General features: G+C 31.1%; 1 protein-coding gene and 1 long non-coding RNA gene across 2 annotated transcripts in view; both read right to left on the minus strand.

The window, feature by feature from the left end:
* Positions 1–22,510, minus strand: part of LOC126885494 (NFX1-type zinc finger-containing protein 1-like) — a gene marked incomplete at its 3' end in the record, with an annotated part of 372,388 nt that overhangs the window by 246,406 nt on the left and 103,472 nt on the right. The window contains 1 exon segment of the mRNA XM_050652072.1: positions 15,395–15,604. Within this exon segment, the coding sequence (XP_050508029.1) occupies positions 15,395–15,604 (210 nt within the window).
* On the minus strand, positions 5,000–12,706 carry LOC126884506 (uncharacterized). Its single transcript, XR_007698071.1, has 2 exons — positions 11,555–12,706; positions 5,000–5,181 (listed from the first exon to the last, which is right to left on the minus strand). It is a non-coding gene; the product is annotated as an uncharacterized LOC126884506 (long non-coding RNA).

Consider the following 22,510-nt stretch of genomic DNA (forward strand, 5'->3'; position numbering starts at 1 on the left):
AAGAGTAATTAATCCGCCATAGCCATCCTCTCGATCTTTTCTGATTATTTGATACCCTCTACATCTTATAACATGTTGGTTTGAGAGCCAAGATTCGCTAATAAGGATTATATCTGGGTTAAGGTTTTTTATAAGGATTTTTAGATTGTCAGAATTAGTGTTATACGAACGTATATTCCACTGAATAATAGTTATCGGAGTGTTAGGATTCATTATAAAGAGTATGTTTGCTAGACCAATGAGTCAAAAGATCTCGAATCCTCAGGCTCGAGATCCTCTATTCCCCTCCGACCCTGGTTTACATTTGTATTGAAAGGTGATACACTTTTGTTTATGCTAGTCTTTAGATCTGCCATATTGTAAGGAATGGAGTATGATTTTGAGTTTATTAAGTCCCCAATGAAGGTCATGACGAGCTCCCTGTGAGATTGGTTCAGCATAGACATGGCCTGATTGAAATCCAAATGAAGTTGGGATAAAGATTGTGAGTTAGTGATTTGAGAATCAGAGTGAGCAGGATTGAATTTTGAAGTCGAAGGCTCATTTATTCTTCTACCTGATGGATTAATAAGTAGTCTTTGGTGGGAGATTTTATCATAACCTGTATTTTCTTGTATTGAAGGTCTTCTTCTTTTTGGTGGAGATTGAGTGACTTGACTAAAAGGTTTTGAATATTGAGCTGAGGCTGCAGACCTCCTCTCCTGTGGTAAGATGCCATTAGAATTATTCTGATCGCTATGTAAGGGGGGGAAATCGTTTATGTTTAAAGATGAAATATTATGGATCCTAGGAACCTGCTGACTTGCCTCATAGAAAGATAGATTAGAAAAGGACATTAGATCCTTAATATCTTTTTGTCTGACTCTCTCTCTACAATTACCACTATTTGATTCATGGTCAGAAGATTTGCAGAAAATGCAATATTTTGTACACGTATTAGATGAAGAATCCTCATGAGAAGTTCCGCATCTAGCACATTTCTTTTTTCCTCTACATTGGTTCGTAGAATGGCCATAAAGTAAGCAATTTCCACATTGAAGAACAGGGCTGATGAATGGTGTGACCCTCATTGGTAGTTGATATATGGAAATTTCTTTAGGAATAGTTTTTCCTGAAAAAGTTATGCTAATAGTTCCCGTGGAGACAAATTCAACCTTTGAATCCACTTGTACTCTCCGGTTCATTCGCTTTACACTTAATATCTTACATAAAGCCAAGTTGGTTTCTGATGCCTCCTTTATTTCTTCCTCTGTGAATCTTTTATTAACTCCCCTTACTATACCCCTACAAGAAATCTGATGAAATGGAATGAACACGTCATACCCTAGGGCTTCCCAATCTTTCCTCACAACGAAATCGTTGGCTGCTTTTCTAGTGGCAAATAATACCCCTATCCTGTTTTTACCTTTTCTACTGATTTTCGTGATGTCTTTAATTTTTAAAACAGAAATAGATTTAGCTATACTTAACACGTGGTAATCTCCAATATTTTTATCCTGACCCTGGACAAATACTTCATAAGGACCTATGTCGGTCTCCGAAAATAGTATTTGTTTTTTTCCTTTAAGACTTTTCTGAATAATTGGAGGTTGAGATTGACATTCATGTTGGTTGATTTTATTAGGAGGGTCAGGTGGTGGAGGAGGATCGGGAGGAACTTCTTCCTCCATCTTATGCGGCAGATTGACGAATTTAAAATCTATGCCAGTCGATGCAAATTAGAAATTAACAGGGAAATATAGATAGTTTTGGCCCTTACCCTTTGGATGAGTCGTACGTTCACCTCGAACGATAATCACAGATTTGTCTATTTTAAGTTTTCTTCCAAAAAATCAAATGTCAAACACAACAAAATTCACAACAGATATTCACTGCGAAAAGAAGCCGAGGCTGTTCATCCCAGCGGACCTCGACTTCTTATCAACGATAAATAAAAAATTAACAAGAATTAACAACTGTTTTCACACTAAATTAGGTTTGATGAGGTTTTTTTAGCAAAAATTAAAAACTGTCAACTGTGACGTTTTCAACCAACTCACCTGTAAAATTTACATCCAAAACGGTAACATAATTTTCATGCGCATAGGCCATTTCAAGACTTTGACGTTTATGACACTAATTGAAAGCTGGAAGGCAAACATTGAAATTATTTATATTTGTACCGCATTGAGTTTCTTAAGTTTTTTACGTTTAATAGTTTTTTTATAAAATAGTTATTGTTGTTATAAAATAGTGGTTTATATAATTGTTTTTATATAATAGTTTAATCGTTGTATAATAGTTTTTTATAGTTGTATTTTCCGAACATTTTGCTGTTGACTTCTGTAGCTTCTAGCTGTAGAAGTACTTTAACGACTGTATTTAGTTGTAAGCAGTGAATAAATAAACATAAGTAAATATTTTCAAAAGTTTTTGGTATATAGATCCATTTTCCCTCAAGGGGTATGAGTTAACCTACAGTAGAAAAAGTTTTTCAAGGGTGACAACATGGACAAATATAGTTACTTACATGGACATAGTTTTTTTTTGTATTTGGAGCTTAGTAATAGTTTTTACACAGGTCAACAAATGAAGGCATTCAAGAGTTTAAATTCTTACAAATATTTTGAGGTAGGATTTGTATATAATTGTGGAGCTATAAAAATAAATAATTTCATCATAGTGGTTCACCCCAGATATCTTAAAAAATGGACCTTTTAAAGAATTTGTACAGTCGGAAAAATGAAAGAATACCCATGAACGGTCACGTCAAACAGGTACAATCACATATTTTGTATTTGCTGTTCTTTTTCTATAAATAATAAACGATATAGATTAATTATGTTAATAATATGTGATCGTTCATGGGTACTCTTTCATTTCTCCGACTGTACCTGCAGTGAAAAAATTTCAAGAGAAGAAACTGAGAATCTGCCGGAAGAGGTGAAATGTTTTTTGATTTTAGACAACGCTCCTGCTCATCCCTCTGAAAATATTCTATGATAAAAACATGGCAACTTTAGTTGTATGTTTTTGCCAAAAAATACATCGCTTATTCAACCCATGGATCAGGAAATAATTTTAGCAACAAAATGAATATATCGCAGAAAGTTTTTAGATGAAGTAATTGTATGATGAAGATAACACAGAAGATACAAGAGGGCAGCATACTTTGCAAAACTTAACTGTTACAATTTGAAATCAACAATTTGTTAAGTTTGCTACAGCATGGAAAGGCAGTTATTAAGGGGTTACATAGGTCTTGCGGGTAGAAAAAGTGACTTTTTAAAAAAATTATATCTTGGAAACTAAAAATTATTTTTATTTATAATTGGAACATGTAAAAGTATAGTACACTCAAAAAAATTTCAGCCAAATATATTCATTTTTGTAGAGTTGACTGCAATTTTTCGACAACAGCCCTTTTTTGTGGTGAGCAGCATAACAAGTCCAGTCTCATCTGAAATTTCTTGTAGTTTATACCTCTGGTTAGTGAATGAACAAAGATTTTTTTATTAGATGAGGTCATTTTTGTTTTATCAAAAAAAAACTACTTTAAAAATGAGAAAAATTGGGGTCAAAAATGTGTTTAAACTTATGTAAAATCTTCAAATTTCATTTTTTTTAATTCCTTCGTTCATTTACTAGCCAGAGGTATAAACTACAAGAAACTTTTTGATTTCAAATGAGACTGGACTTAGTTTTGCTGTCCACCGCAAAAAAACCTACAAAAATGAATATTTTTGGCTGAAACTTTTTTTGAGACTACCTTAAGTACTATACTTTTACATGTTCCAATTATAAATAAAAATAAATTTTAGTTTTCGAGATATAATTTTTTTAAAAAGTCACTTTTTTTACCCCTAAGACCTATGTAACCCCTTAAAAAAATGTTTGATGGCCAAGATGCATACATATATTTAGAAGGAAAGTTCCTAATTTCTGTAGTATAATACATAATACCGAAGAGGAAGTAGCTCTAAGCGCCGGACTCCACTTGCGATTTGTAGTCGTGAATATTGAACACATTCTTTCAAATAGAAGTCAATCCATGATTATTTAGTTACAAATGGATTGACTTGTATTTGAAACAATGTGTTCAATCTTCCTGATTACAAATCGCAAGTGGAGTGCGGTGCTAATAACACCAAAATATTCCATATGAAGGTACACAGACATTGAAAAATTCCTGGAATATCCCCGAAAACACGTTTCCTGAACATCCCAGGAAAATCCTGTGTCAGCATTTTAAACATTACTTGAATGTCTTATTGGAACATTCCATGAATGTCCACGAATGTTCTTTGGACATTCAAAATATATTTTGTAGACATTCCCTGGATATACCAGAAATACAGTGATGAGCGCTCTAATAACCTGCAAAATAGCACAAAAGATGGAAAATTATTAAGTAGTGAGATAAAAAGAAATGAAACTAGTCGAGCTGGGAAATTTAGCGATATTAACTTATACATTTAGATTGTATTGATTGTGTACCACCTTCAGACGTATCAGACGAGTTTGGAAACTACCACTGTCACAGTGACAGTTTTAGTTGACATACTCCTCTGATATGTGTAAAGGTGGGAAACAATCAATATAAAATAAAATTTAAAGGTTAATTTCGCTAAATTTCCCAGCTCGACTAGTTTCATTTCTTTTTATCTCACAACTAAATATGTTGCCCGTCTTTTGTGCTATTTTGCCGGTTATTAGGGCACTCATCACTGTACATCCTTGCTGATGTGACAATACCTCCTATCTGTTTTTTCATGAGTTTTGTAGGAGAGATGGAAAAACATGTTTTAAGGTCACCTCCTGTGTTCATATGTAAGTTTTGACTTGTTTTGTAGTTCATAGATAGTTTAATTTACTACAAAACAAGTCAAAAAATATCATATGAAAACAGGTGACCCTAAGACAAGTTTTTAGTCTCTCTTACGAAACTCATGAAAAAACAGATAGGATGTATTATTACATCACTGACGATATGTGGCCATACCAATTAATACATCCTTGATAAATATAAACATTTTTATTGAACAAAATCTTTTCATACATTTTTTTAATGCAATTTACTGATATTCCTAAATATTTCAAAAAAATGTGTCACATTTGCTTTGTAAACCTTTCTTTTGCCTTTCGTAGCCACATATTCCGTTTCCTTCCTGGGTTTTTGTAGACCACTTCTCTCAGCTGATTCTAAAAAAAATAAAATAAATGGTAATTTTTCAATCCTTTACAATTAACAATCAGAAGAAATATTTACAGGTAATAATATGCATAAATAATAATATTTTGTATTTTGACAATGACGTCTGATTTGGAAGTCGAAAGATTAATAAAATTATTTTTTAAGTTAAATTGTGGCTTATTTCCCAATTAGAATAGTTAATTACAAAAATGCCTCAAATAACTAGCTTCAGAACAATAAATAATTCGTTTCATACAAACATTCGTCCAAAGTCAATTATACCTGTAGTATTTCCATGAAAAGATTCTTTAAGTGAATTTTGCATAGTTTTCTTTAAAATATCTCTATCAGGCCAGAACACAAATTTTTTTAACCTAAGACACATTATATACAAAGTATTTTTGAAATAAGTTGATACCGGGTAGGGTGAAATACTAAACCTATATCTCAAATCTTTATAATCTAAGTTTAAGCTTAGTTTAGCTAAAGTAAGCAATACTTGATCACTTGGTGACAAAACAGTATTTTGATGGTATTTGATAAATGGTGTAATATACTTTAAAGCTATTTTAAAAACATTGTAATTTGCTAAACCAGTATAATTTTTAGTTTTGGCATCATCATTTTCTATACTTTCACAAGATAAAGCTAATTTCTTAAGCTGATATTTAAAATCCTGTGTTAATGTTATTGAAATGTTAGCTATCCTGATCCCCAAGTATATGTAAATCAGGTTGGCAATATTGACAGTTGAAGTCATGCCCCGGAATCTTATATGAACAAACTGGGGAATTTCCCCCATCACTTTCACTACGGTGAGCTAATAAAGAGAAATGACAGCCTATCTCGCTCACGAAGACTTTAACCAATCATTTATGTTAACGCCATATCTGAATGTCACAAATAAAATAATCAAACGAGGCTTAACTCGGCAATGTCAATTCTATCAAACAAAAGTAATGACAGTTAGTGGAAAAAATTTTCCATTAGTTTACAGTTTTTATTTTTTATTTTATTATCTTTAACGATTTGTTCTTAGTAATTTCAATTTAAGTTGGTTCCTTATCCTTCGTTGATAAAGTGTAGTTTTGTTTTAGTTACAAATAGAGTTTGTTGCAACAAGTGTAGTTTAGTACAAATCATAGAAAAGTTAGAAAAATGCATAGATAGGTAAATAGTAATTAGTTTATAACTGTTTTATCTGAAACAACAAATAAATACACGTACCTATATTTAGAAAAACATTGTCATAACTTTTTTTATATCCCTTTTCCTCACTAAATTTGACAGCAAAAATAACACATATTTTGTAACTTGGGAATTCCGAATAATTTATGAGTATTACTTAGATATTATTTAAATAAAATACTTTAACAAGCTTAGTAAGTTCTGGTATTTTATTTTAATAATATAGGTGAGATTATTTCTTGTAAAATAAGAAGATATTTTAATTAGTAACGAAAGGGCCCGCAAGAGGCGCTGAACGGATGAAATTAATGCTTGTCCATTTAAATTTCCCGCCAGATGGTGATTAGTTAACACTACGGTCGCAAGTGGCGAAAGGAACCAAATTTTTACAGTGAGTTGCCTATCTATCCGGTAATACTATATTATTAATCTATGGTTGAAGTAGTCTAATAAAATGGTCGTCACGAAGCGTTGCATATGAATTATGTCTCCCAGTAAATATACCTAATTAATAAGTACTCGGCAAGCTTCCTTCTCCAAAAGGTTATGGACTCCAGTTTTACATGCCAAGAGTACATTCAATAAGAAGTAAAGTTTTTTAGTGTTGCTGTTTATACCGACCGGCAGTGTTGTGAGTGACCGCAAAAAAATGGCAGTCCAAGGTTTAAATGGCGCGAATTCAACCGTGAGTTTGTATCCGCAATTAACATCTACGAACTTTTCGTCATGGAAATTTAGATTAGGCAATCTTCTAGATGCCAAAGGTGCTAAAGATTTTATTACCACTGAAGTAACTGCAACGCAATTCACACAATTATCAAGAGACGAGCAAAATCAACATAAAAAGCATGATGCAACAGCAAGATCGATCATTGTCACATGCATTACAGATGAACATTTAGAATATATTCGTGACTGTGACTCAGCATTCGAAATGATAAAAAGTTTAGAAAAAGTGTTTGAAAGAAAAAGTATTCTTTCTCGTTTATATGTGCGGAAAAAGTTGTTAACGTTGAAATATAAACAAGGTATCGATTTACAAAAATTTTTCGTTGAATTCGATTCTTTAATCCGAGAGCTTGAATCGACTGGAACTACAATCGAAGAAGATGACAAGGTATGTCACCTTTTGTTGACAATGACAGATACGTTTGACACCGTTATTACTGTCCTAGAAACTTCAAATGATAAACTATCTGTTGATTTCGTTAAAGCAAAATTATTAGATGCAGAATTGAAGCTGAAAAATAATGTACAAGAAAGTGAAGAATCCTCTTTTTATACGAAGCAATACAATAAAAAACCCCGATGCTCATTTTGTGGACTTGAAGGCCATCTAGTGTCCAATTGTTTCAGAAAAAACAATAATAATTATAGAGGTAACAATAATCGAGGGAGATTTTTTCGAGGAAATAACTATTCCCGTGGCAGAAGAGCCAATAATGATACACAAGGTAAACAGAATATCCATGTAGCCGAAGACGAAGTAAGTTTTATCACAGCCCTACCAGCTGAAAATCTCAAGAATGATGACAGCCAAATTTCGTTTATAATAGATTCTGGAGCATCACAGAATATGTGCAGCAATAAATATAAACAATTTATAAGTAATATTATTGAAATTGAGCCTGTTGGCATTAAAATAGCAGATGGAAGAGTGATGACGGCTCGTACAAAAGGTAAATTAAAAGTTTATTACAATGAAACTCCTATTAACATTGATGTTCTCATTTTAAATGAACTAGAATATAATTTATTATCAGTCAGTAAACTAAACAGTTTAGGTTTCACAGTAGTATTTAAAGAAAATAAGGCTGAAATAAGAAAAAAGAACTTTAAACTTATTTGCTATAAACATAAGAGTAACTTATTTGCTGCAAATTTTCAATTAAATAATTTTCAATCTAGTTTAGTAGTAAAGCATAGCGATAAAGACTTATGGCATTTACGTTTAGGACACGTAAATAGAAGGGGACTACAATTGTTGGGACTTCCCTATTCAGATAAACTATGTGACTCGTGTCAACAAGGAAAAGCCACAAGGCAACCTTTTAAAGAAGTTATATACAAAAAATCCTCTAGAGTTGGGGAACTTTTACATGTTGATACTTGGGGACCATCCAAAGATCCCACATTTTCTGGTGAAAAGTATTACTTATCAATTATTGATGATTTCTCACATTTTAGTGTTGTATATTTAATGACAAGAAAAAGCGAAAGCGAATCACATCTTATTAATCATATTGAAAAATTAGCTGCAGAAGGCAGGAGAGTATCTAGAATAAGAATGGATAAAGTTGGAGAGATGTCTTCTAAATATTTTAAAAACTATTGTATACAACATGGTATAGTACAAGAATTTACTGCAGGGTACACACCTCAGCAGAATAGTATAGCCGAACGACTTAATCGTACTATTTTAGACAAAGTAAGAGCAATGTTTGTAGAAACAAATCTTCCAAAGAGTTTGTGGGGAGAAGCAGTTAGAACAGCTGTTTATCAGCTTAATCGAACTCCATCACGAGCAATTGAATTACAAGTACCAGCAGAAATATACTTAGGCAGACTTGACTTGTCTAAACTTAGAATTTTTGGTTCAAAAGTGTGGTACTACAACCTACCAAAGCAAAGTAAATTAGAACCAAGAGCAAGTAAAGGTGTAATGGTTGGATACAGTGGTGCTGGTTATAGAATTTGGAATCCACTGACCAAGCAAATCAAAATTTCAAGAGATGTTGTTTTCGATGAAACACAGTATAAATATTCTCCAGAAATATCGTCGAATAATCAAAATATTGAGGAAATTTTACCAAGCCAAAATGAATTGGAAACATTTGAAACAAATTATGAAGAAAGTACAGTCCAAACATTAAGAAACACTACTGAAATTAATTCACAAGATGAAAAACCAGTAAATTTACAAAATACCAAAATTACTTCCTCCAATAGAGAAATAAAACAACCTTCGAAGTTCAAAGACTATGAACTTTATTATGCATATTGCTTAGTTACATCAACACCAGTAACTTATGAAGAAGCAGTAGAGGAAGATGAATGGAAGCAGGCAATAGAAACAGAACTAGAATGTCTTGAAAAAATGAACACGTGGAGTGAAGCCACAAAAATACCTCATGATCAACAAATCTTAAATACAAAATGGGTATTTAAAACAAAAAGTGATGGCACGGAAAAAGCTCGCTTAGTCGCCAAGGGTTATGAAGAAGAAGTGTTTTTAGATATATATTCACCAGTAGCTAAGATGGCAAGTGTAAGAATTTTATTATCACTGGCTCTCAATAACGACTGGAAGGTATACCAATTAGACATTCCTTCAGCGTTCATCAACGGAGTGCTACAACATGATGTTTATATTCATTGTCCTAAGGGTTATAAACGACAAAGCAAAGTTCTCAAACTACAAAAGGCTTTATATGGACTAAAAGAATCACCCAAATGCTGGAACCAACGATTCAACAAATGGGCAATCAAAATTGGTTTTAAAAGTGCGGAAAGTGACTGTTGCGTTTATACAAAGAAAAATGTGTGTATGTGTATATGGGTCGATGATATCCTATTGTGCGGTGAAGATAGCGATTCGATTCAAAAAATTATTGAAAGTTTAAAAAGTGAGTTTAACGCAAAAAATCTTGGTTGTGTAAACAACTTTTTGGGTATTGATTTTGAATATTCTGTAAATAAAAATGATGTAAAAATGTATATTTCTCAAAAACCCTTAATCAATAAGATAATTGAGAAATTTAATATGACGAATTGCAATGTTAGCAAAACACCAATGGAAACAGGTTTTCAGGTTGACAAAACTAATGCTAATAATCAAATCTCTGTCAATGTGCCTTATAGGCAATTAATTGGAAGCTTAATGTATATTGCATTGGGTAGTCGCCCTGACATAATGTTTTCAATCTCTTATTTGAGTCAATTTCTTGATTGTCCTGATGATATATTATGGAAAGCTGCTAAACGTATTATTAGATATTTAAAAAATACAATTAATTTCTGTCTTATATACAGTAAAAATATAAAAAGAAAACCTTTAATATTTGCATATTCAGACTCAGATTGGGCAGCAAATGTAAATGATAGAAAAAGCATGTCAGGAGGTATAGTATATTTTCTAGACAATCCAGTTTCATGGTATTCAAGGAAACAGAGCACTGTTTCATTGAGCAGTACTGAGGCCGAATATATTTCATCAACTGTTACATGTTGTGAGTTATTGTTCACAAAAAACTTAGCAGAAGAATTATTGAACGAGAAAATAACTGGTAGTATATTATATATAGATAACCAGGGAGCTATATGTATTGCAACAAATTCATTTAAAGGTAAAAGGTCTAAGCATATAGACACAAAATATCATTTCATTCGAAATTTAATTGAAAACAATGTAATTACTTTACAGTACATAAATACAAAATCAAACTGTGCTGATATTTTCACTAAAGCTCCTTCAAATGAAATATTCTCATGTCTCAGAACTTTGATCAAAATTCAAGAATGTTGAAAGTTTTTATAGATTAGTACTTTTATACTTTAGGCACAACTCATGTGAATTATCTATTTGCTTTTTTTATTTTTTATCATATTCTCATGTTAATATTTTTTGAGTTAATGAAAGTTATTTTTTGAATATTTTTCTATATAGGTATGAGTTGTAACCTGAGTAATGTAGGATGTATAAGTATGTTTTTATGATTTCATTTAGTTCAATTATTGTCAAGACTTGGTTAGAGTCAAGATTGTTGTTTAGTCGACAATTCATCCAAATTTACTATTTATGTAAATGTTGTATAAATTGAGAGGGGGTATTGAAATGTTAGCTATCCTGATCCCCAAGTATATGTAAATCAGGTTGGCAATATTGACAGTTGAAGTAGTCTAATAAAATGGTCGTCACGAAGCGTTGCATATGAATTATGTCTCCCAGTAAATATACCTAATTAATAAGTACTCGGCAAGCTTCCTTCTCCAAAAAATGTTAATGACATAAAATGTATTTGTTAATTTTTCCATTGTAATATATGTTTGACTATTTGGCAAAATCTTGTCTTCTACTAAACTAACTTTTATACCAAATAACTACTATCTACCACTAACTATCCACTGTTTCTAAATCTACTAAAGTAACAGTAATGTATCATTAATGAAAAATGTGTAAAATCATAGACCTACCTAGTATTTGTAGAATATAAGACAGTCCAGTGTCTTATAAATCATTTCAAGAGGAATAAAAAAGCAATTTTTTCTTGTAGGTACCCTTTTCTTTTAATTCTCCTTTGGTACCTTAATTCCCATTTTAGATTTTGGGGAACTCATTTCATTGTGTTTATATACCCCATATTTATTGAAGGAACCCAATCTGGATTGTTATTATCAGTTAAGTCGGCTGGTTTTCCTACAAGATTAGACTGTTAACATCTTCAAAAATCGTTAATGTTCAAATGTTGTAACTTACCAGATATAAGATGATTACAGGGGAATTTCCATTTTGCTAGTAAAATCTTTATATTTTATTGCATTTTACCATTGTTGTTGTCTCTCAGATGATAACTATAACTTATTTAGTTAAATTGGTTCAGTTTTGTGCTTAGAATGTAGCACTGATGGTAAGTGGTAAAAGCTAACTTTATCACGATTACTTTGCATTTCACACTTCAAAACACAACACCAATGAGGCATATTATCTTTCTAAATTAATACTTCCAGAGAAAATGTTAAATTAATCTTTGTACAACAACTAAAATGATCTAAAACCATAAGAACCTGATAGAATAATATTCAATGTTTGCCTTCCAGTAGCCATATTGATTTAATTTTGACAGCATCTTGGAACGGCCTATTCGCTACGTAAGTGGTGCAACCTCACTTTTGCGACTGACAGTGACAGTTGTTCATAGTTAAATATTCTTAAATTTTATATTTATATATTTTTTATTTTTATTTTAGTTATATTTTATAGTACAATTTTATATTTCATATTTAATTAATAACTACTTGTCAAAAATGTCACATCATTTGGAATGGTATATTCCTTAGAACATCAAGTAGTACTTTATGTTCTAAGATATTTGTTAACTATTTTTAATGGGAAATAAGCCATAATTTTACTAAAAAATGATTTTATTAACGTTTTGACGCCCAAATCGGGCGTCGTTGTTAAAATAGAAAATATTCCATTTAATAAAATTGTGGCTTATTTCCCATTAAAACTAGTTGATTATAAAAATGCCACAAGAAAATAGCTTCAGAACAACATTAAGGAGGGGGTATGGTTTGAAATCAACATATCAAGCACATTTTTGTGAATTTTTTTCGAAGCTATGGTACAATTATTTTATTTTTAAATTAAATAAGCATATTAAGTACAATTCAAAGAATACTTAGAAAAAAATCCAATCCAAAATATTGAAAAATAAGCCATTGGTGACAAATTTTGACAGGCAGCTCACAAAATGGATTTTGCGGTGGACATCAGAACCATTATACCTCTATGATCAGAACTCGTCACTCGATCATAAGAAACAAAAAATTCAAAAAGATTTAATTAGCTTATGAGTTTCACGAGGTCACAATGTCGAGTTTTTTATTTTTAATGATTTTTGAATTTTTGGTATCACTCAGAAATCAAAAAAATGAAATTTTTGGTAAAAATTTTGTGAAAATCAACAGACTTATTATTGTTGAACAAAAAATAAGCAAAAAAAGAAAAATATCTCGACGTTGTTACCTCATGAAATGTCTAAAGAAAATATGTGCAAAATATCAGGTAGATCGGCCCAGTAGTTTTTCAGTTACAATGTCCACCGCATTTGAAAAAGCAGTTTTGAGAAAAATGCGTTTAAAGTTTTGACAACTGCATCTTCATCTTCTTATTTGTCTGCCAAATCGTAAAGTGATGCACATTGGAATATGTTTTCTGAATCGAGGAGTAATCTACAAAAGAGAAGGCGAACAGTTGTTTAACGTTTCTCAATACCCTCAAGCGTGCTGGCGCGAAGTCCCGGCAAAACGAGTCGAAGATAGGGATATTGAACACTCTGTATCTCTGGTAATTTTAATCCGATTATTTTGAAATTTTCAGAGAGTATTCTTGAAAGTATGCATTTTTATTTGAAATAATAAAAAAAATTAAATATTTCAAACCATACCCCCCCCCCTTAAGTAAGATATATTCTATATTATAAGTGGTGCTCAGGGTCAAATATTTCGGTCCCAACAAAATCAATGGAAACGACAGATTCGCTTCTGTGTAGTTAGTAATTCTTTGATTCCAGCTACAAAAGAGCTGATATGAATATTACTTGGCACAAAAATGGATTTTCATTTTGATGGAAAATAAAATTATAGTTTTATTTTACAAGATTTTTCCATAGAATTTGCTATATTTGAAGTAAAACGCGCCACAAAAGAATACCTTTGATAAAGTTTGCAGTTTGGGGCTCTTTTGTAGCGTTGTAGTATAATATGAACACTCTATCTAAAACATGTTTTAAATAAGATATTATTAACCTTTAGTTAGGGTACTGAACATAATATAATATAAAAACAATATCAGTTTATAGTTTTGTATCACATGTTTATAAATAAGGCGAATATAAATAAATCAAAATCAGACTGAAATAATGAGATGAATTAGTAAAGTAAGGTTAATATTTTTTCTAAACCACTGAATAGAGGTTCAGATAATATTTAGCTTAGCTTAGGAATTATTAGATTCGAGATTTTATTATTATTTACGGCTTATATGCACTTAAAGACTATTAAAGACTATGTAAAAGTTAGGATCAATTTGATTCACTGTGGACACTATTTTGACAAAGTGAATTAGTGAACAAAAAAAAAAGACACAAAAAAAGACTAAAACACACGACGTGAAAGTACCTGAAATAGTGATAGTTTAAGAAATACAGTTTAGTTAAATAGGGAAAAATGTAAATATTTTGAGATTATATTGTTTATAGGTATATTAGGATTACAGTTAGCTTACAGAAACCCTTATCTAGGTTTATTTAGTTAGGTCTTATATCGCCGGACCTTTCTCATTAATTCAATAGAGAAATTTATTTTTTTTTAGGTAGCCATAAACATTTTTGTAAAAGGGAAAGAGGAATATATCGTCAGATATATTCTTCTCGTCAGATATATTTTTCTTCTCTTCTTAGGACTTTTTTTTTAAACGGCAGAGATGTAGTATAATATGAACACTCTATATAAAACATATTTTAAATAAGATGTTATTAACCTTTAGGGCATTGAACATATATAAAAACAATATCAGTTTATAGTTTTGTATCACATGTTTAATATGCGTGAACTTGAACTAAGTATATTTGTTATTATTTAGATCGATATAAAATACGCTGAGGAATCAGTATTGTGATATAGATAGATAGTTATTAACTTAGTATGTAGAGGTCGAGACGCTATGAATCATTAGTGTTATTATTTACATATTGTCCGTTACCCGTGAATAAAGTATAATGTATGGAATACGTATTTATTCTATTTAATTAATTTCGACCAGAAGGCATTACCAACACACTTATTTATGACAGCGTGTTTTACTTCTAAATACTATGTATGGAAAAATCTTACAAAATAAAACTATAATTTTATTTTCCATCAAAATGAAAATACATTTTTGTGCCACGCGATACTCATTCTTTTGTAGCTGGAATACTGTGTGCGCCACTCCATTTTACTTTTTAGGGCGTTTAGCGGTTTTTAATTCTTGTCTAGTTTATACAGTGTGTACAGTACTTTTTCGTCATTTTCTCTTGGCAATTGTCATTCAATAGTATGTTATTAACCTATAGTGTTATTCAATAGAAACGTTATTATTCTACCATAAAAGTTACTAGTATTATACTTCTTTTCTATCAAATGAAAAAAGTAAAACTTAAAGATCATGCGAGAGTATTCGGTGTTCTTTAATGAGCTCTTAAATTAAAGGCTCAGAAACTAAGACTTGACACAGAACTTAATTTTTGTATTAGTAAAATAACAACTTACCTTGTTCTTGATTTCATCAGAAATATGTATTGCATGACTTTCTGCTATAGGTTTAATACTGAATTTAACAGATTTTAGGAGTTTTACTATAAAATCACAAGAAGTTGAAGGCAATAAATCATGATAATGTTCCGATATTTTGATTATATTATTCCAAAAATCATCGGTATCCTTCCAAAAATATTTATTATACATTTTATCTGTTGAATTCTATAAATAAAACAAAGATATAATTATTTGGATGATACCTACCTACTTATCTTAAGCATATTTACAAAATTATAAAAAATTAGATGAACGAAATATTATACAAATGCAAAAAACGTGACAATAATGGAAACAATGAGTGGAAAGCCTGAAGATTGGTTGTTTAAACTATGAAGCAACCGAAGTCAAATCCTACAACATCGTCAAAATCAAACTCGATAGATCGTCGAATAGGACCAGCTTAGAATAATATAAATTCTGATAGGCGTCTATAGTCAATGCATCATTATTAGCTTACTAGTGATTTTTTGCTCGTTCGTCGCCATGCGACAGCGACGGCGGATATTACAATCAATTGCCCTCTACGGCCACTGCACTCAATTTTATCGTATCTCCTCCAATTTTTTCTGACTCCCTCCAATTTTTCGGACGTCCCCCAATTTTTCCTTATCCCCTCTATTTTTTCCTGACTCTCTCTAATTTTTCCTGGCTCCTAATTTTTCCTAACCCCCTCTAATTTTTACTGATTTTATTTTATTATCAAAAGGGTTTTTCATTGGGAAAGTAGCATACGGTAACTGTAGAAAAGGGACACTTATACGGTCTCAAAAATACCATACCTAACATGTCTTACTTCATCAATAACAAAGTTACTATGTTGCCATTTTTTTATTTGGTTCATAACTTTTTAACCACACTGTGTATTCATTTTATATTTGTCAAGCAAGTATTCCTTAAGGTTTCCAATTAATTAATTGATTTATAATTATAAGAATCAAGGCCCGGATAAAAAAATATTGGAAAAATCCTCCGACCCAAAAATAAACACCCAGTACATTAATTTTTTTAAAAACGGATTCTGCACTTAAAAAGATGAAGAAAAACAAAATTTAGTGGTATGTACTTTGAATTTTCGGCAAAATTGCGAGCTCGAAGTAGTAATAAATTGAGGGTATGTGGCTCCGAATTCCATTCTACTATATCGATTTACGTGATATTTTCACAGTAAGTAGGGAATAGCCCAAGAAACAAAGTCTACCCTATGCCGATGTGTGCTTTTGTCTTGGGGGCGGTTCCCACCCCTTCTCGGGGGTGGAAAATTTTTTGCTTAAATAACTACGGAAGTTGCTAGAGAACCTAATACTAAGCAAAAACTGTTCTATAATTTTTTTTTCGAAAACTCAATACTTTTTGTGTTATTGTTGGTTGAAAATTGGCCATTTTCATTGAAACATAACACCTTTTCAAACGGTTTTTTGCGAATACCTTAAAAACTATGCATCTAACTAAAAAACCATACAAAACATTTTTGTAACTTATAAAATAACAAAGAGATTCTTTCCTTTGTGAATCTTCTAGTTATAACACAAAAAGAGATATGGTAAGTGAAAAAACTTGTTTTCTTGGTGCATGCTCAAATCAGTGTATTTAACTTGAAATAACAGAGAAACGGTCGATTTTAGGTGTATAATGCTACCAATAACTTTTGTTGTGCTTGAAAAGACCTTTAAAATAAGCAATATTAAATTTCAATTACATTCAAACTATGCGAGATAAACTGTAAAAAATTTGATGACTAACGTATTTTAATAAAAAAATTTAAGAATTTAAATGCATCGTTTTCCTTCTACAATACATTTTACTATAGTGTTCTTTTTATGTTCAAAAAGTTGGGCGGGTTTAAAATGAATGATTTTGGAAAAAAAATTTTATAACAGTATCTCTTATCATTTTCAAGTTACATGGAGAAAAAGGAAGATTTTTAAAAAAATTTAAATATGCGCTCTATAATTTGATCTATTTTTTTTCAAAAACCATTCATTTTAAACCCGCTCAACTTTTTGAACATAAAAATAACACTGTAGTTAAATGTATTTTAGAAGGAAAACGATGCATTTAAATTCTTGTGGATGAGGGGTTAAAAATACTTCTCAATTTTTTTCTTAAAATTCGTTAGTCATCAATTTTTTGCAGCATATCTCGCTTAGTTTGAATGTAATCGACATTTAATATTGCTTATTTGAAAGGACTTTTCAAGCACAATAAAAGGTATTGGTAGCATTATACACCTAAAATCGACCGTTTCTCTGTTATTTCAAGTTGAATACACTGATTTAAGCATGTACCAAAAAAACAAACTCTTTTTACCTACGATATCTCTTTTTGTGTTATAACTAGAAGATTGAAGAAGGAACGAATCTCTTTGTTTTTTTATGAGCTACAAAAATGTTTTATATAATTTTTTTAGTTAGATGCATTGTTTTTAAGGTATTCGCAAAAAACCGTTTGAAAGGGTGTTATATTTCAATGAAAATGGCCAATTTTCAACCACGAATAACTCAAAAACTATTGAGTTTTCGAAAAAAAATTATGGAACAGTTTTTGCTTAGAATTAGGTTCCCTAGCAACTTCCGTAGTTGTTTAACCAAAAAATGTTCCACCCCCGAGAAGGGGTGGGAACCGCCCCCAAGACAAAAGCACACATCGGCATAGGGTAGACTTTGAATAAGGAGATATTTTCAGGCTATTCCTAAAATTTCATTAAAATCCATGCAGTAGGATAGAATTCGGAGGTAATAACCTGTTCTTGCTCTCATTGACTGCCCTATAAAAGAGAAAATGAATTATGACTTAAAACTTTTTAGCCACACTGTATATTTATTTTATATTTGGCACACGAATAATCCTAATGTTGTCCAATCATTTATTAATTTATTTATAATTATAAAAATCCAGGCCCGGATTTAAAAATATTGGAAAAAATGCTCCGACCCAAAAACAACATCCTGTACATTAATTAAAAAAAAACGGATTCTGCACTTAAAAAGAGGAAGAAAAACTAAATTTAACGGTACACTAAAGAATAAATAATAAAAAGTTCACAAAAAATACATAACTTTAATCAACGAAGGATCTCAAAAATAAAAAAATAATAAAAAAAACTTGCTGACATATACCCTATTAAAATTAAAGTAATTGTTTAAAGTGACCACCACCTTGTTGAAGGCAAAGTCTTGCTCTTTTTGTAATTTGTCCGACTTACTTCCTAATCTTTTCTGTGTTATTTTCATTTCTTGGAAGGCGTATCGAATCCGTTCAAGAAGTTCTTCCCTATACATTCATAGTATGTATTTGTATTTCATCGTTATATACCTTGGACTTTAATTATCTCCAAACATAACAGTCGATAGGATTAAATCACATGATCGTGAACGCCAGACTTGAGGACCGCTCCTACCAATCCATCTATTGGGAAAATGGTCGGATAAAAAATCTCAAACCATGCGTCTGTAGTGTGGTGAAGCACCATCATGAAAGTATATTCCACCAGTATTGATACTTTCATCATGTAGCAGTACTGGTAAAATATTTTCTAAAAAATTTAAATACACTTCACAGGTTAGGTTGGGACCTAAAATATAATGGTCCTATTAATTTGTTAACAAATATTCCATACCTTGCTCTGATCAAACGTGTGATTCTCTGAAATTGTATATACTATCTTTCTTGAATTTTGGATCTTTCTTGAAAATCCGGACCTATATTTTTTAGAAGTATAAATAAATCAATTGATTGGACACATTAAAGAATATTCGCGTGTCAAATATAAAATAAATATACAGTATGATTAAAAGGTTAATAAGCCGTATTTAATTTTTTTTCTATATCGAGCACTCGCAATTCACATAATTTCAGAATTCAAATTCAAAATTTTACCAGAAAAAACATTTTGCCGAAAATTCCAACTATACCACTAAATTTAATTTTTAATCCTCTTTTTAAGTGCAGAATCCATTTTAAGCCGGTTCCTAAAAAAACTGATACGACTCTTAGTAAGATTTGATCATGTTGAGCAGTGTATTTGATTGATCTGACATATTTATTATGACAGACAAATAATAAAATAAACAAACAACAAACAACTGATTCATGAAAAAACTAATAAGTATTTTAGAAAAATTTAAACGCAGGATGAAAGATTACATTATTACCGGGGGGCGGAAAGCCCCTTAGAATAAACAAGCAGTTTCTATTGAATGAAATATTTGAAATTAAATATCACACTTTTTTTATCTTCAGCCCTGTAACTTATTAAAATAAATATAGAAGTTTTCAGGGACTTTCAGCCCTCGGTAATAATGTAGTCTTTAAATTTCATTCTGAGTTTAAATTTTTCAAAAATATTTATTAGTTTTCTCAGGATTCGAAAAAAAAATGAATACAATTAAAATACATTGAGAATTTTGACATGCGTCATAATTTTGCATTAACTCAATGTAAAATTCTAAACTGTTGAATTCCAGCTTCCCTAATTATTTGACATCAAAAGACATTAGAAACTATTTGTAGAGGATTGAAATCTGTATTGAAAACAACTGTTAAAATTGGTCTACGTAATTAACATATTCCAAAATTTTGTAAAAATGTAATATATTTCAGTTTTCTGCCCAAAACTTAGGCCACACACAATGCAATAATGTTCACATTTTTGAACTGTCAATATTTTTATTTTATCATCTATTGTTTAAAAACAATACAGTTGATAAGATACCCTCAGTTGCGGAGAAAGTATTAATAACAAAGATTAATAATAAAGTCTAATAACCGTGGAACAGAATAAGCTAAATGACAAATTTTAAGATTTGGCAGTGACATTGACAGTATGTAAATATTAAGTATTTATCCTATTCACGGATCCTGGCCGGATAGCCCTGGCAGCTAAGGCCATTTAAATGAAGAGAAGAAGAAGTATTTATCCTTCAAAATACACTGCTCAATTTTCTACAATATACGCGTCAAGAGTCGTATCAGTTTTTTTTGGAACCAGGTGTACATGGTGCTGTTTTTGGGTCGGAGCATTTTTCCAATATTTTTTAATCCGGACCTGGATTTTTTAGAATTTTAATCAAATTAATTGATTGGACACCCTAAAGAATATTCGCGTGCCAGCTATAAAATAAATATACAGTGTGATAAAAAATTTATGAACCAAATAAGAAAATGGCAAAATAAAATGGCAAAATAGAAAATGGCAAGTATGGTATTTTTGTGACCACCTAAGTGTCCTCTTTCTACAGTTAACGTATGCTACTTTCCCAATGAAATACCCGGTATAGATATACATGGTGTTTGGTAATGAATGGGCCTTAGCTTAACCTTAGATTTCTGAGCTTAAAATAGGTCGATTTAAGCTCGTTTTTAAAAAAATAATACTTTAAAACTATTTCACATATCCGTGTCATACTTGGCAGAAAGTGTAGGCACTGTACACCCCTACTAAATTATGTAAGGCTATGGGTACATAATTCGCAAATATTTTACGTGTATCCCTACTTTTTCTGTCTTTACACGGCAAATTACGTGTAGTAAAATTCACACTGGTGTGGATATGTAAACATTACTAGAATGTCATTCTACTTGAAAATGTCATAATTAATTTAAAGAGATGGCTTTTGAATGTTCTTGGATAACTGTTATTTTTATAAATGCAAATTATTAATTCAGTTAATAAATGTGATAATTTTTTCACTAACTATGTTTTCAGTGATTGTAATAATTTATTTGTACAACAAAAACTAATAATCAATCGAGAAAAGAGGAAAAGTGTTAAAGTGATTTTTTAATAATATGTTATTTTGGAACGCTTACAATTTTGAACATCTCTAACAACAAAATACTTGGATCACAGGATATATCTGATGTATTCTCTGCTTGGATCTTTCACAAATAATACACAATAAATAACTTTTTATTAAGTTCACGTCTTAAATCAATTATTTATCAAATACACTATCAATAATATTTAATCAATTTCTCAAAATATTCCCGATGCAATGTCAAATATTTAAAATTGTCACTGATTGTCAGTGTCTGACTGACAATATATGCTGACAATATTATATTCGGTTGAGTGCGTTGTAAGACAAAGACAGATTTGGAAAATATTACCACGGCATTGTGTTCATTTTTTTCAAATCCTGAAAAAACCAATAAATATTTTTGAAAAATTTAAACGCAGAATGAAAGACTAAATTATTACCGAGGGCCGAAAGTCCCTTAGAATAAATAAAAAGTTTATTTTGAATGAGATATTTGAATTTAAAAATCACACTAAATTTTCTCTTAGTTATTTCACCCCTGTAACTTATTAAAATAAACATTGTAGAAGTTCTCAGGGACTTTCGGCCCTCGCTAATAACGTAATCTTTCATTCTGCGTTTAAATTTTTCAAAAATACTTATTAGTTTTCTCAGGATTTGAAAAAAATGAATCCCCATTTGAATAGCATTGCAGCCGAAAATACGTTCCGATCCTCTTAAATAATCGTTTCTGGCTACTACTAGAGACATACGCCAGGGGAAAGTGAATGGTTGACCCTTGCCAAATTCTACGCCACTGACGGAACTGCTATTTTAGCATAATTTTTAAATTCGCCAATACTTTATATGCAAATAATGTACTCTTCATTCGTAACGATAAAGTCATTAGTTTTCGAGATATCTGAGGTTAAAAATGAAACGGCACAGTTATTTTGATTAACGTAGTATTCACCTTGGTTTTTAATTTCTATCTCGAAAACTGATGAAATTCTCGTTACGAATGAAGAGTGCATTATTTATATAGAAAATATTGGAGAATCGAAAAGTTGTACTAAAATAGTGTAACAAAATATTACTTTTGACCGACCGTCGTATAACAGGTCCCATCTCCACGCAGGCATTCCACGACGATGTTTCTAGATATGACGCGATGTAGCGGGACGGAAAGACGAGCAATTCTAAGGCTACGGCTCCACGGGCTGGAAATTGACGCTAGCAGTAGCCGCAAAACGAACTTAAGGTTCCACGGAACGGAATAGGAGTAGCCGAACTGAACCGACTACGCACAAGTCCTGTAGTCGGTACAGTT

Source organism: Diabrotica virgifera, chromosome 5 (genome assembly GCF_917563875.1).
Source record: "Diabrotica virgifera virgifera chromosome 5, PGI_DIABVI_V3a".
Lineage (NCBI taxonomy): Eukaryota > Metazoa > Arthropoda > Insecta > Coleoptera > Chrysomelidae > Diabrotica > Diabrotica virgifera.